This window comes from Rhododendron vialii, chromosome 8a (assembly GCF_030253575.1).
Source record: "Rhododendron vialii isolate Sample 1 chromosome 8a, ASM3025357v1".
Lineage (NCBI taxonomy): Eukaryota > Viridiplantae > Streptophyta > Magnoliopsida > Ericales > Ericaceae > Rhododendron > Rhododendron vialii.
Window position 1 is genome coordinate 11371774 of NC_080564.1, and position 15057 is coordinate 11386830.

A 15057-nucleotide genomic window follows, 5' to 3' on the forward strand; every position below is an offset into this window, starting at 1 on the left:
TCTCCTTTTGGTAAAAAAACGGCACGCCTTGAACGCCAGAACAACAAGAACGAAAAACCAGCAAAGGCGCTAACCTAACCTCGCAACAATACAAAGCCACCACAATAGACTACAGCTCTCCATGAACCACAAGCCCTGGCTCAATCCTTTTAGGTTCCTATGAAATTTTAAGGCAACTCTCTACTAACTAAACCTCTGGTTCGCAGCACTTACACGAACATTGTTTCAAGCACGCAAACAAGCTGTAAAAAATCCTTTACTATTCATCTAGAGAAAAACTATTTCACGGAGGTTTCCGTGAATAGTAGTTTACAGAGGTGAATTGCACCTATCCAAAGTATATTGGACGGTCCGGATTACTCTTCCTCAGAAAATTTTTATTAAAATCCGGACCGTCCAATGCCGAAATGGATGGCTGAGATCAAGCGGTTTCATAAATTACCTCTTTACACAGGCTCGAAGGCTCCTTCGCCCAAATATGGTTCAAAGATGTTCACAGGGCTAGCTTCAAAACAAGAGCAATGTTTTTTTTTTTTTGATCCGCAAACAACAGCAATGTTAAGCCTGAATCGATAGTTGCCGAGCCGATATTTACCCAAACCAAACTGTTTTGAAATTTAATTCAAGAAAACAGGTCAGTTTGGTTTCATCATCTAAAATCACTAAAGTCAAATATTAAGAGGGAAGCTGTCGAAACCTAAATTTTACTACAGTTTATTTTGAAAATGAGAATTTGAAATCATCAAAAGAGAGGTTTCTTATAATCAGGTTTTAAATAGCTTTGAAAGTTATTTATCCAAAGTCGAAGCATAGATTATGTAAAAAACACGAGCAAAAGTATAGTTGCGAAAAACGCACCGGTATTTTCAGGCATGAACATTTGGAATTGTCCCAGTCTAAAAAGATGCCCTCAAGTAATGTTCATTACTTTTTTTTTTTTTGGTGTTACAAATTTAACATATGTTAAAGCCATGTTGGCCTTATTATTAGTAAAGGAAAAAATGGAACAAAAACCACATTGATGAGGAAGCAGAAGCAAGAAAACCAGTAATCGTGGTTTCGCCGCATTACATACGTATTCACCGAATACAAGAAAATTCAAACTGTCACACATGGAATGGGACAACACGGAGGGGCTGAGCCTTTTGTACAGTAATGCCAAACTTGTCGTCCATGTCCAACTCCTCTGGCTTAATTCCACCTTCAAGCTTCCAATCAAACGAGTTTATGAGCGAACCTAACATCAGCGGGACAACCCTTATGGCTAGAGATAATCCGGGGCAAATTCTTCTTCCTGCTCCAAAAGGAATCAGCTCAAAGTCTCTCCCTCGGATATCGATGTCCGAGTCCAAGAACCTCTCAGGCATAAATGACGTCGGGTTTGCCCATACACTTGGGTCATGGCCAATAGCCCACGCATTAACTAGCACTTGCGCTCCCTGTGGGACAGTGTAGCCGTAAACTTCAACGTCTGTCTCAACCGTGCGAGGGATTAGCAATGGAACAGGTGGGTGTAACCTCATCGTCTCTTTCACGATTGCTTGCAAGTAAGGAAGTCGTGGAATGTCCGATTCCTCTATCGGTTTTCCTTTGCCAATAGTTTGTTCAAGCTCGGCTTTTGCTCTCTGTAATGGCTCAGGAGTGCGCAATAGCTCCGCCATTGCCCACTCAACTGAGCTCGATGTTGTATCAGTCCCAGCTCCAAATATGTCCTACAACAGAATTGGTGTGTATAACAGATATGTTCAAACTTCAAAATGCTATATTGAACACCAAGAAATGTCATAGAACAGAATTTGCTTGCTTAGGGCATGTACATCAATGTTATATGTGATAAATTTGGTAAAATACCTTACTAAACCGACAAAAATCAATTGCAGCAGAATTGCAAAACTGGAAGGCAAAATACCTTTGGTGGAATTGCTTGGGAAAACTACCGAGGAACTGTTCATAGCCATACATTAATTTATTATTATTTTTCTCTCTCCCCCTCAGTCTCTCTTTCTTCCTCTCTAGTTTACTGTTCATAGGATACTTTATAGTATTATTTTATACATTTTGTTGGTGTACATGCTCTTATAACTGGTTTCTATAGAGCCCAGTACAGTCTTGAATACCATATTTGTATAAACCGTATTCGTACAGAAGTGAATAGTTTAATTGAGTTCTCATGATAGTTTTAGACAGATGGTTTATGGACATATGCCTTTGGGAATTGCTAAAATGAAATGAATTAATAATGGAATTAGTGGAAGGAGGAAAGGGTAGAAAACAAACCAAGCACAGATGCTCAATGTGAGTTCTGTTGATCTCTCCATTCCCTTCACTGATATTGAGCAGAATATCTATCACATCGTTCTCTGCACCATTCTTACCCGATCTTCTCAACTTCAACCGTTCATCAATAAGCCGACCAAACATCTCAAAAGTATCCCCAAAATGACTCTTCAACCGGCGTCTTATTCCCTGTGGATCAATTTTCTTAAGTATTGAAAAGTAATCCACCAAATTGGGCTTACCAAGCTCTACCATAATCTGCCAAATCAAATGCCTGAATTGTTGCACTGAATCTTGAGTTGGGTCGGCCATATTGATCGAAAATATGGTATTGGATAACAAATTAAGGGATGTTTTGAAGGCTGCGCTGCCTATGTCCACTGCGACGCCCTCTTGGCAACATTTCCCGACGTACTCAATGAGCTCTTGCACCTTTTGCCGCCGTAAATTTTGACTAGCATCAAGTCTGTTACCTGAAATGTGATGGGAAAGATTGACAAACATATTTTGACTAGGCTCGCTTCGTTCAAATCTTTTTCATATCCATTAGAAGACATGCTATCTTCGAAAAAAGAAGCAGCTTACGTGTCATTTTCTACCTTGTTTAGCTTAGTTAATGTGGCAGAGCTACGTTGGGGCCGGGCCCCAACATAGCTACTTATAATCTTAATAATTTAAATATTATATATACTTGAATTTAAATATTATTGATAGTTGTTTGTGTATAACTACTTATAATCTTAATAATTTTGGTTTGGTTTGATAAAAAATTGATTATTTTACATTCTCATTTTTCAATTTCTTTCATAAGTAAAAAATAAGTACATAACAGTTGAAATAGCCTAAAAAAAAGAATGATTGGTATACTTTAACTGTATTAGGCTATAATAATTTCTATTTATAAATGTAATGTATTAGAAAGCAAAAATCTCATAATAGGTATGTGTTCCGATAAAAAATATATGTTTATTAAGCTGGCCCCCTTCGGGTTCAAAATCCTAGCTCCGCCACGGGGCGCAGACAACACTCAGGAACACTCTATAAGTAAGAGTCATTAAGGTGTTCTGTTAGTTAGTTTATCTGTTGTAATCTGTTTTAGTGAGTGTAAGTGTGTTTAGCACATGATGAGCTGTCTAAGTTGGTGAAGTCAGGTTTGTGTATAAAAGGAGATTGGGGTTTCTCTTTGTATTCAGTTCAGAAAACAGAACTCAATCAATGAAACACAAGATTCTTTCATTCTATCTGCAATTTTGTTAGGGTTTTTATTATTCCATATGGTATCAGAGCTTTATGACGGAAGTCCTTCGATCCTGTGATGCTTTCCTCATCAATTTGTGGTTAGATCTCGCATCAGATCGTGATTTCGTTTCTCGTTCTTGATTTTTCGTCTCTGGAATTCTCGAACAAATATTCTCATGGCTACCGCAGAGGTTGCGCTTCCACTATCTCTGGTGTTTCTTGTGTCTAATTTCCATTCGTTTGTCACGATTAAGCTCGATGGAACAAACTATTTGTTGTGGAGGATTCAGATTAAGAATGTTATGCGTGCAAATGGCTTCTATAAGAATCTTGATGGTTCTATTTCCTGTCCACCTGCTGAAACTTGTACTACTGAGGGCAATTCTATTCCTAATCCTAGGTTTGCTTTATGGAAGCTTATTGATATACAGTTGCTCATGTGTTTGACTGCATCGTTATCTCAAACCACTCTGCCATATATTCTAGGGCTACATCATACTTATCAAGTTTGGGAGTCTTTGTCAAATAGATATAACTCTCTATCTAGAAGTCATGTTCATGAAATTGAAGGCAAATTGTATACAGTCACAAAGACTTCAACTATAGAACATTATGTTGACACTATTAAAGAGTATGCTCAAAAGTTAGTTGCGGCTGGAAATCCGGTGGATGAAGATGATCTGATTTTTCACACTCTTCGAGGTCTTCCTCTTGTGTCCAATGGTTTTAAAAACTATTGTTAGAGCTATGAGACTCAGGGGTGAAATTTCCTTTAATGAAGTAGTGAATATGCTTAATGGAGAAGATATTCAGCTTCTTCAAGAATCATCTGCAGATGTTGCTAGCAGTTCTGGTTTAGTGTTAGTTGCTACATGGCTCCCAAGCAGGTCAAGGACAGACTTCTACTAATGCATCTTCTGTATCTACGCCATTGTTACCTTCAATGTCTGTTTCTGGTGGTTCAAATCAAACTGTAGGACAGTTTGGGGCATCTCAGTCTGTTGGACAGTTTGTGACTCCTCAATTTGCTTCTTCTGGTTATTATGGAATGCTTCAGTTTCCTCCACAGTCTGTACTTGGACCTCCTCCCATACCTCAAACTGGAGATACCTCTCACTCTCAGTATATTCCACCACAGTTCCTTCCTACATCCTTTAGAGGTTTTACCAGAGGCAGGGGACGAAGCCTTAGACCACCATGTGACATATGTGGTTGTAGTAATCACATCACCAACTATCGTTACTACAAGTCTTCCTATCCACAATTCTATCAACAACCATTCCCAATGTTTCACCAGCATGCTCAACCCTTTCAACAGACATCTCAATCTTTTCAACAAACATCTCAACCCTTCCACGGTTCACCGTGGAGACCACCTCATCAGCCCCAAGGTTCCCAACCTTGGATGAATAACTCTACTCCTTGGCCGAATTCCAACCCAACCAATGTTCCCATTTTTCAATCTCAACACATACAACCAACCCGGCCTTCTGTTTTTCCCTCACAATCCTCTACTTTTAATGAATCTGTTGTTCCACATACACAGGCCAACTTTGTTGGATATACAGATGGTTTAAATGTTGCATCTTTGCCTTCTTTCATTAGAATGGTCTCGGGGGGATCTTGATAGGCGCGTAAATGTTCACATTAGCGCCTCCTAATTTATCTTTGTTACGTCTCATTTATATTATTATTTAGAGTTTAATGCTTAATTTGTGTATTGTAGGTATTTGGAGGATTTAGTGCAAGAAGTGCGAAATTAAAATATTATATGGTGATTGAAGGTGGTCCGTTTGAAGGTCAATACAGAGTCAAGAATTTTGCTATGAACTTAAGTAGTCCATGGGCATGACTACATAGGATAATAATGGCTTTTGGATCAATTGGGAATTAGGTCGGTCAGTAGAAGTGTGGCCCCGACTGGGAATTAGAATTAAAAAAGGAGAGAAGGGTTTTTGGCTTAATATATATATATATACACATGCCCACAGATGAAACGAGAGGATTTGGGGGCTGCCGAAATCAAAGAACAAGGCGGCGGAAAAGAATGAAGAACGGGACTGCCGAGTGCTATTTTCTTTGGTTAGGATTTTATTTTGGCAGCCTTTAGATGTTCGTTTTTCTTTCCAGAATTTTTCTTTTGAAGTTTTCTTCGTTTGTTTAAATACTCGCACTTCGATAACTCGTATTAATTTTCGTCATTCATTAAAGTTGTTTGTTGGAACTTATATAATCTATTTATTCTGTTTATTTCGAATTCGGAAGCATGTTTCAATCTAGGGTTTCTTTCATTTTTTTATTTGATGTTGAGTGAGTAGTCGTAAAGGTAGGGTCGCGGGATGATTAGCACACCGTGGCTAGGTCGGATACGTTCTGCTTCTGTTTTGGAATAAAAATGCAAAAGCAATTTTAGGTTATTAAAGAACATTCGTTAGACGAATCCGGGCATTGTCGGAGCCTATGTAAACGGGGGAATGGGGGTCCAAAACTCATTCTCTGCTGCGCATGGGTAAATGACGACCACAAAGGTTCGCATCTTTCGGGGTAGCTTTTTCTCTCTAAAATCAAATATTTTTAAGAACACCGAACAGAACAGATAAGTCCGAAACTGGTTGCGAGTGTTATGAACCCTACGACCGTACCTCCTTTTAATTATCTGAAAAGTATAATCAATTTCTAGATTTTAGTTAATTTCAGCATCAAACTACAAGGGGTGGCTACCTAAAAGCCCATTTAAATTATAACAACCCGAGTTTTTAGTCAGCATACATCACCGTCCTTGTGGATTCGACTCCGGTCTTACCGAATATTATGCTGCGTCGGTTTCAGCCCTACGCTTGGGGCAACCCATTATTTTAGGTCTAGAAAATCGTCAAGCAGATCTCAACCAGGTGGTGGTTCTTTAGTTCCTTCTTCAGTTGCTAGTACTTCTGTTCAGCCGTGGTATTTTGATAGTGGAGCAACCAACCATATTACCCATAACTTTCAGAATCTGACCAATCCTCAACCTGCAACTGTTCATGATGGTATTATGGTTGGGAATGGTTCTTAGGTCCAAGCCTCACACACTGGTACAGGTGTGTTACCCACTTCTGCATTCAATTTTAAGCTTTCTCATGCTCTTCATACACCACAAATTACTCATAATCTGATTTCTGTTTTCCAATTTGCCAAGGATAATCATTGTTCTCTTATATTTGATTCTTCTGGTCTTGAAATTCAGGACAAGCTTACTCATCAAATCTTGTACAAGGGTCCCTGTCACAAGGGCTTATATCCCATTCTGACCTTCTCTGAGAACTCTTCAGCTCCTTTTTTCATCTACTGCTCTTGTTAGCTCTCCTACTGCTTCAGCTATGCTTTGGCATCAAAAGCTTGGACATCCTAGTCTTCCTTTGTTTCTTTAATAAAACAGCATGGCTTACCTGTTACTAAGCCTTCTTTGCTTGATTGTAAATGCTGTAACATGGCCAAAAGTCATAAGCTTCAGTTTCCTAGGTCTGAAACTCATACAACTGCTCCATTTCAATTAGTTCACATGGTTGTATGGGGACCATCTCCTATTCCTTCTCATAAAGGTTTCAGATATTACTTGTTAATCATGGATGATTTTTCTAGATTTACTTGGTTGTTTCCTCTTCATTACAAGTCTGAAGTCAAACATGTTGTTACTCAATTCAAAGCTTATGTATCTATTCAATTTCATACCACCATTCAAACTCTCAGGAGTGACAATGGGGGTGAATTCATAAACCATTTTCTTCTTAATTTCTTTTTAACCAATGGCATGATTCAGCAAACATCATGCCCTCATACACCTGAACAGAATGGTATTGCCGAAAGGAAACATAGGCATCTCATAGAGACTACTATCACTCTTCTTCTTCAGGCTAATCTTCCTACTAGTTTTTGGTTTGAGGCTTTGACCAAAGCAGTCTATCTTCTTAATCGATTGCCTCATACTAGTCTGCAGTTTCAGATTCCATATACTTTGTTGTTTCATACATCTCCTGACTATAATCTCTTAAAACCTTTTGGATGTTGTTGCTTTCCTTGGTTAAAACCTTATACTTCTCATAAACTGATGCCTAAATCTTCCCCATGTGTTTTTCTGGGCTATTGTGATCATACTAAAGGCTATAGGTGTTATGATCCTAGCATAAACAAAGTTTATGTGTCTAGGCATGTGAAGTTTGTGGAAACTGAATTCCCCGTTCCTGTATTGAGTACTTCTTCTGTTTCTCAATCCCCTCCATCTACTTCATTCAGTATTCCTTTAGCTACTTTTGAAGATATTATAATACCTGTTTCTTATCCTATATCTTCTTCTGGTGATTCTGTTTCTGATTCTGCAGTTTCTACTAGTAGTACCTGTTAGTCCTATTGTCACTTGTACTTCCATATCTGAGTCGATTTCTCATTCAGCCTCACCCTCTTTACATTCTCATCCTTTTGTATCTGCTTCTTCTTCTTTTCTTTCAAATACTTCTCCTAACTCACTTTCTGCTCAAGAGAATCCTATTGTTTCTTCTGCACCTGTAGAAACATTTGTTCCTATTATCCCTTCTTCTACTTCTATTCCTACCTCTTCTCCTTATCACTCTATGACCACAAGGTCCAAGAATGGCATCTTTAAACCTAAAGCTATTTTTAGTTTGAATGCAATTGAGGCTAGCATATCTGTACCACAAACTGAACCTTTATACTTTTCTGAGACCATTAAGCACTCTGTTTGGCAACAGGCCATGAGTGAAGAATATAAAGCTCTGGTAAACCAAGGAACTTGGTCTTTTGTTCCCCCTCCAGTAGATGCTAACATAATTGGCTGTCAGTGGATATTCAAAATTAAAAGGAATTTTGATGGAACTGTTGCTAGATATAAAGCTCGATTGGTTGTTAATGGTAATCAACAAACTGAAGGTGTAGACTGTACAGAAACTTTTAGTCCTGTTATTAAACAAACCTACTGTCAGAGTAATTCTTAGTTTAGCTGTTCATCATGCTTGGCCTATCAAGCAACTAGATGTTTCAAATGCATTTTTGCATGGTGTACTTGATGAAGCTGTATATATGAGACAACCTCTGGGGTATAAGGATCCTGATCGTCCCACTCATGTGTGTAAGCTTTCAAAAGCTTTATATGAGTTAAGGCAAGCTCCAAGAGCATGGTACTCTTGTGTTTTCTAGTTTTCTCATTCAACAAGGCTTTCGTTAGAGCAAGGCTGATCCTTCTTTGTTCATCAAACAAACATCTGAAGGCATTACTTTGATTTTGATATATGTGGATGATATTTTGATTACTGGAAGTCTGTCCTCCTATATTACAGAGCTGATTTCTACTTTTAAGTTCCAAGTTTGTGATGAAAGATCTTGGTTCACTTAGCTATTTTCTTGGGCTTGAAGTTCTATATCATGGTTCTAACATTCTCTTGTCTCAAACTAAGTATGCTGCTGACCTTTTGACCAAGGCAGGAATGTTGGAATGTAAACCTAGTCCATCACCTTCTTCCTCTAAACCTGCCATATATGATCCTGATCCTGATTTTATTGATTGGTTTCGAACCATTGTGGGTTCTCTTCAATACCTGACCCTTACCAAACGTGAGATTTCTTTTGCCATTAACCTTGCATGCCAGCACATGTATAGCCCCAAATATAGCCACTTTGTGGCTGTCAAACGCATTCTTAGGTATATTAAAGGATCTATTCATCAAGGCTTGCTTTATACACCTGGACCTTTGTCTTTAACTGCCTTATCAGATGCAGATTGGGCAGGTGACAGAACAGATAGGCGATCTACCACTGGGTATTGCTTATTTTTGGGTTCAAATCTAGTCTCTTGGTGAGCCAAGAAATAGCATACGGTCGCAAGGTCATCAACGGAGGCTGAGTATCGGGCATTAGCTCAGACTGCATCCGATGTTACATGGATTCAGAGTTTGCTGTTGGAACTTGCTATAACGGTTGCTATTCCTCCTACTATTTGGTGTGACAATATGTCTGCAATAGCTTTGGCAGCTAATCCCATTTCATTCGAGAGAAGGTTTTATCCAAGCAATTGCAGGTTCATCATGTGTGCACAGAAGACCAAGTCGCTGACATCTTTACTAAATCTTTGTCTACAGCTCGTTTTCTTTTTCTGAGACACAAACTGATGGTTGTTGACGCACCCATCAGTTTGCAGGGGCATGTAAGTAAGAGTCATTAAGGTGTTCTGTTAGTTAGTTAATCTATTGTAATCTGTTTTAGTGAGTGCAAGTGTGTTTAGCACATGATGAGCTGTCTAAGTCGGTGAAGTCAGGTTTGTGTATAAAAGGAGATTGGGGTTTCTCTTTGTATTCAGTTGAGAAAACAGAACTCAATCAATGAAACACAAAAAGGGGATACCATGGCTCGAACCTAGAAAGTGACTTATGGCACCCCCGAGCTTGGTATGTTGGTGTTTTGTTTGGCTTCTTTCCTCTATGACTCAAAGGCCTCCTACTGGTTGCCTACCTGGCCGGTAGGAAGGGAAAAAGTACCAGAGATTTGGTTATCTATCTTTTAAGATTCTGTCAGCTGTATTGGAAGAGGAGGAATGATATAGTAGCGGTTGCTTGCTCTCGAGCAAAAGTCAAAGTATCAGATAGAGAAGTGAAAGACTATTGACATCAGATCAGTAGGAAATGGTTATTGTGTAAAAAGTGCATTGATATTTGTGAAAGGCGTATAGATATCTGAAAAAGGTCCATTAACATCTATGGAAAGTATGTTGGAACTCTTGCGTTTTTGGGATTTAGCGTGGATTATTCACTGCATAATAGGCTGATGTTAGCAAAACCGCTATTTGTTTAATTGATGTTTTCTAAGTACAGATCGTTTATAGTCAAAATAAACGTCTAGTTCATCTAGTCAGGATTAGAAGGGTAAACCTTTTCGATCAGAATAAGACAAAGTTACTCTAGTTGTAAACTACAAAATGTTTTGCATTACCTGAAAATATGTTGGAGTTTAGGGCTTTTCTGAGGCTCCGCCACTGATCTGCCACCGGCAACCAAACTGTAGAGTATTTGTGGTGGCCGTGGGCATGGACAGCGTTGGGAATGGATCTGGTAGAGAAGGCTAGATCTTGCTTCTGGAGTATTTCTTTCGCCAAAGCTGGTGAAGAAATGACCACTACGGTTTTTTGGCCCAGTTTCAAGCTCATAATTGGGCCATATATCTTGGCTAACACGGCCAGGGATTTGTGGGGCTTGTCACCTAGTTTTAGAAGGCTTCCGATGACCGGAAGAGGCACCGGCCCTGGTGGAAGTTTCGGGCCTGGTTTGCTCGTTCTTAATAGTGAAAGGAAGGCTCGGACCAAAGTGATGGTTAGCAAGATATACAGAATCAAGAACAATAACTCCATGGTTCCCAACCAAATTTTTGTGAGATGAGGATAGTCTCTTGGTTTTTGCTTCTTATTAAAACAGAGAGAAGGTTATCGTTTGAACCAAGTCGTTGACTTTCTTGGCGGATTTTGTCGGTTTTTCTGACAATTTTCCCTGCCTTATCGCTCTGCCGTCTCGTTTGTTATGAGTATTTTTTGGGTAAAGCTGTCTGCTCTTTTATATAGAATATATCCTGTAAGGTATGCATTAATTTATAAGGGATTAACGCAAAGATGAACTAATCTAATATTACTTTTTGCTATGTGTAATTAATGTCAACAAAGATGACATTCATCCTGAGGTCAGCTATGTATTGACTATTGACCAAGATGGCATCCATATTGAGATGGGTACTTGTGAAACAATTGGCAGGCTAAAACACTCATATTTCAAGCCTTCTGTCAAGTTCGGTGTTTCTGAAATATCTAAATGTCGTACCACATTGTTGGGATATTAATGGTAGCTTCGTGAACCGAGACAATTGGCCTGATGGTTGCGTGGTTGCGCATTGTGCAGTGAGGTTGTAGGTTCAACTTCGATGGAGTGGAAGTTGATGCCATTTGTTATGTTCAGATTCGGGTAATGCAATATAAGCTCTTCTAACATGTGGCAAAAAACATAATGGGAACATTTGATTAGCCTTTAAATTAATACTGTACTAGGTTTATCATCTTTTTTAGGCACTTTTAAATATTGAAAAGAAAGATAGTGTTGAAAATTTTCTAATTACTCACTAAACACACTTTCTTGACACCAAAAACGGATTATATTAATCTTTGAATAAAAAATTCATGTTTTTAAGGTTTGGCTTATCTTGGAAAACAGGAGAGAGAGAGATTTGAGGTAGTCTCACGGATATGTTAGTAGATCAATAAGGCAGATTGTGTTATGATTCGAGAGCCGAATAAGCCTCCATACTCTTGTTTCAAGGAATCTATTATGGGTTTTGTAGTTTTGCTGGTTGGTGTTTGGGCGTTGCTGGTTTCTATCAAGTTTCAATGATTCAATGGTTTTGCAGTTTTGTAGGGTTGGTGTTTGGGTGTTGTGGGTTTTTTAAATCCTGGTGGAGCTTTGTGCGGATTTTTTAGGAGTTGAGTTTGGGTACGTAGCTTTATGGATTTTTTGGGATCCGGGGTGGCATATGACTTAGTGCAGTGAGGATATTGCCGCTGCCGCCGACCGGAATAATATCCCCTTCTGCTTTCGTTTTCTATTCTTCTTACCCATTTTGAATTTTTTTTTTCTCCGCAAACGAACGATATGATTTTATAAATCGCGAAGGAGTACATTGAGGAAAGTTCTTAGCTCAAAGAGCCAAGAAACTGTTGGAATTAAAAGCGGAAGCACCCAAGAACCGAGATTCGAAACACAACCACAATCACAACCAATAGAGGTACGATGAAAAATAAAATAAAGAGAGACACGCAAGAATTACGTGGTTCGGCAAAACACGCCTACTCCACGGTGAGAATCCCGTTCTTTCACTATGAGAGAATTAGTACAAGAGAACACCCGAGTTTGAAAACCCAAACCCAACCCCTTATACACCCACTCTCACCAAGAACCCACTCTCACACCAAGCACAAGACTTGACACTTGCACTCACTGTTTTTCATCTCACCTCGCTCTCTCTTTGCCGAAAAGGAATTCCCTCATGACATTATATATACATCTATTGACCCATGCATTAAAAGCATAATACATGTTCCCATGAGTGAACGGAAGGTCACACGGCAAAATGAGCCAGCTAGCACAACAGCTAGCACTCTGGGAAAAACAGAAACTGAACCATGTGCAAGACTTTGAGAATTTTCATTTATTGGGAATTTGAACCAACCCAACAAATCTCCACCTTGGTGAAAATTTCACGCATCACCGCGCCACCACCAAGCCTTGAAAGAATTACGTGGTTCGGCAAAACACGCCTACTCCATGGAGAGGATCCCGTTCTTTCACTATGAGAGAATTAGTACAAGAGAACACCCGAGTTTGAAAACCCAAACCCAACCCCTTATACACCCACTCTCACCAAGAACCCACTCTCACACCAAGCACAAGACTTGACACTTGCACTCACTGTTTTTCACCTCACCTCGCTCTCTCTCTGCCGAAAAGGAATTCCCTCATGACATTATATATACATCTATTGACCCATGCATTAAAAGCATAATACATGTTCCCATGAGTGAATGGAAGGTCACACAGCAAAATGAGCCAGCTAGCACAACAGCTAGCACTCTGGGAAAAACAGAAACTGAACCATGTGCAAGACTTTGAGAATTTTCATTTATTGGGAATTTGAACCAACTCAACAGAAACAACAGAACAAACATAACCAACATACAAAACAACACATCCAACCAATGGTTGAATGATGCACTTAAGGGATAAGTTACAACTTTACTTTCCGAATAACATCTAGGAACACCTTATATAAAATCCTCCATCGTGTACACTTTGATATCAAATTTTACCTTCATCCACGTTGCGACCCTTGTTTTAATTAGATCCCCCACCTCCCAAGCCTGAGTTGATGCGTTGTTGAACACGTATTGATGCGTTGTTGAACACGTAATCGTTTCGAACAAGCCAAATGGATCACAAAGTAGCATAAAAGCATGCTTCCCATATATACCTCTCCAGATTGTGGAATTGATAGGCGCGTAAATGTTCACATACGTATCCCCTAATTTATCCTTACTAAATCCGTTTATATTGTTACTTCAGAACTTAATGCTTGATTTTTGTATTGTAGGTAATTTGGAGAATATATTGGAATACATTCCTAGTCATGGTTAGAGCTACAAGGATTGGGCCTTAAAAATATTTTTACTGTGCATGTGATCGTAGAGGCGTTATTGGTAGCAGAACAATACAAGTTATACATATTTGGCCCAAAGGGCTACTATTCATTACTTCATATTCTGACTTAGTCTTGGACCAAGCAAGAGAATTAGACCTAATGAGCATGGCCCATAGCTTTGACTAGAGAATGAAAATAGGGGTTTTCTGAAGCATTACAGCAGCATCTTATAAAAGAGAGCCGATCACTATTCGAAAGAATGGACGAATGACGGGATATCTCCACGGACGAAATTGAAGAACGACGATCACTTCTGTTCCAAGAGTTTTTCTTTTGAGATTCTTTTCCTTTCAAGTTTTGAAGATTTGTTCAATTATTCGCACTCTGACAACTCATTTTAATTTCTGTTCTTAATAAAAGTTATTCGCTGGTATTTTATTAATTTATATTTCTTGTTTATTTTCCATCTCGTGTAATAGAATGATGTTTTCAAATTACGGTTTCTTTTGTTTCTTGCTTGATAATGAGTGAGTAGATGATTAGCACGCCGTGACCAGTTCAGACATTGTTCCTATTTTCAAACAGTAAATAAAATGCAATTTTAGGTTAGTAAAGAACATTCGTTAGACAAACCCGGGTATTGTCGGAGCCCATGTGAATGGGGGACCAAAACTTATTCTCTATTGCACATGGGTAAACGGCGACCTTAAGATTTCGCATCTTTCGGGGCATCTTTTTCAATCTAAAATTGAACGTTTTTAAAAACACCGAATGGAGCAGATGAGTCCGAGCCGGTTGCAAACGCTATGAACCCTACAACCATACATTTCTTTTAATTATTTGAAAAGTATAATTAATTGCTATGTTTTAGGTAATCTCAGCATCAATCGACAAATGGTGGCTACCTAAGAGCCCGTTTAATCAATAACAACCCGAGTTTTAGTCAGCACACATCACCGTCTCAGTGGATTCTACTCCGGTCTTACCAGATATTGTGCTACGTCGGTTTTAGTTCTACGCTTGGGGCAATCCATAAATTTCGAATTAGAAAATCGTTAAGCATTTTTGGCGCCGTTGCCGGGGACGGTAATATGTGTTAAGAATTTGGGTAGTTATTTTTTTTATTTTTATATTTTTTTTAGTTCTTTGTTTTGAGTCATAATAGGTAGAGGTAGGCAATCCTCCATCTTAGAAAAACAATCTCCTCTAGCCTATTTTTTTTACTATTGAAAAGAAAAAAAAAGGGCCAATTTTGCAAGGTACGTGCTATGGAGGTTATGCACAATAATTTGATTGTTCTGTGTCACTTCTTATATTTTATGGTTTGGC

General features: G+C 38.9%; 1 protein-coding gene across 1 annotated transcript; it reads right to left on the reverse strand.

The window, feature by feature from the left end:
* Positions 1-886: 886 nt before the first annotated feature.
* Positions 887-11072, reverse strand: LOC131336611 (geraniol 8-hydroxylase-like). The gene is made up of 3 exons (XM_058372520.1): positions 10489-11072; positions 2278-2750; positions 887-1712 (listed from the first exon to the last, which is right to left on the reverse strand). Exons 1-3 carry the CDS (start codon positions 10901-10903, stop codon positions 1107-1109), a joined length of 1494 nt encoding a protein of 497 aa, XP_058228503.1. The 5' UTR covers positions 10904-11072; the 3' UTR covers positions 887-1106.
* Between the last annotated feature and the right edge of the window lie 3985 nt (positions 11073-15057).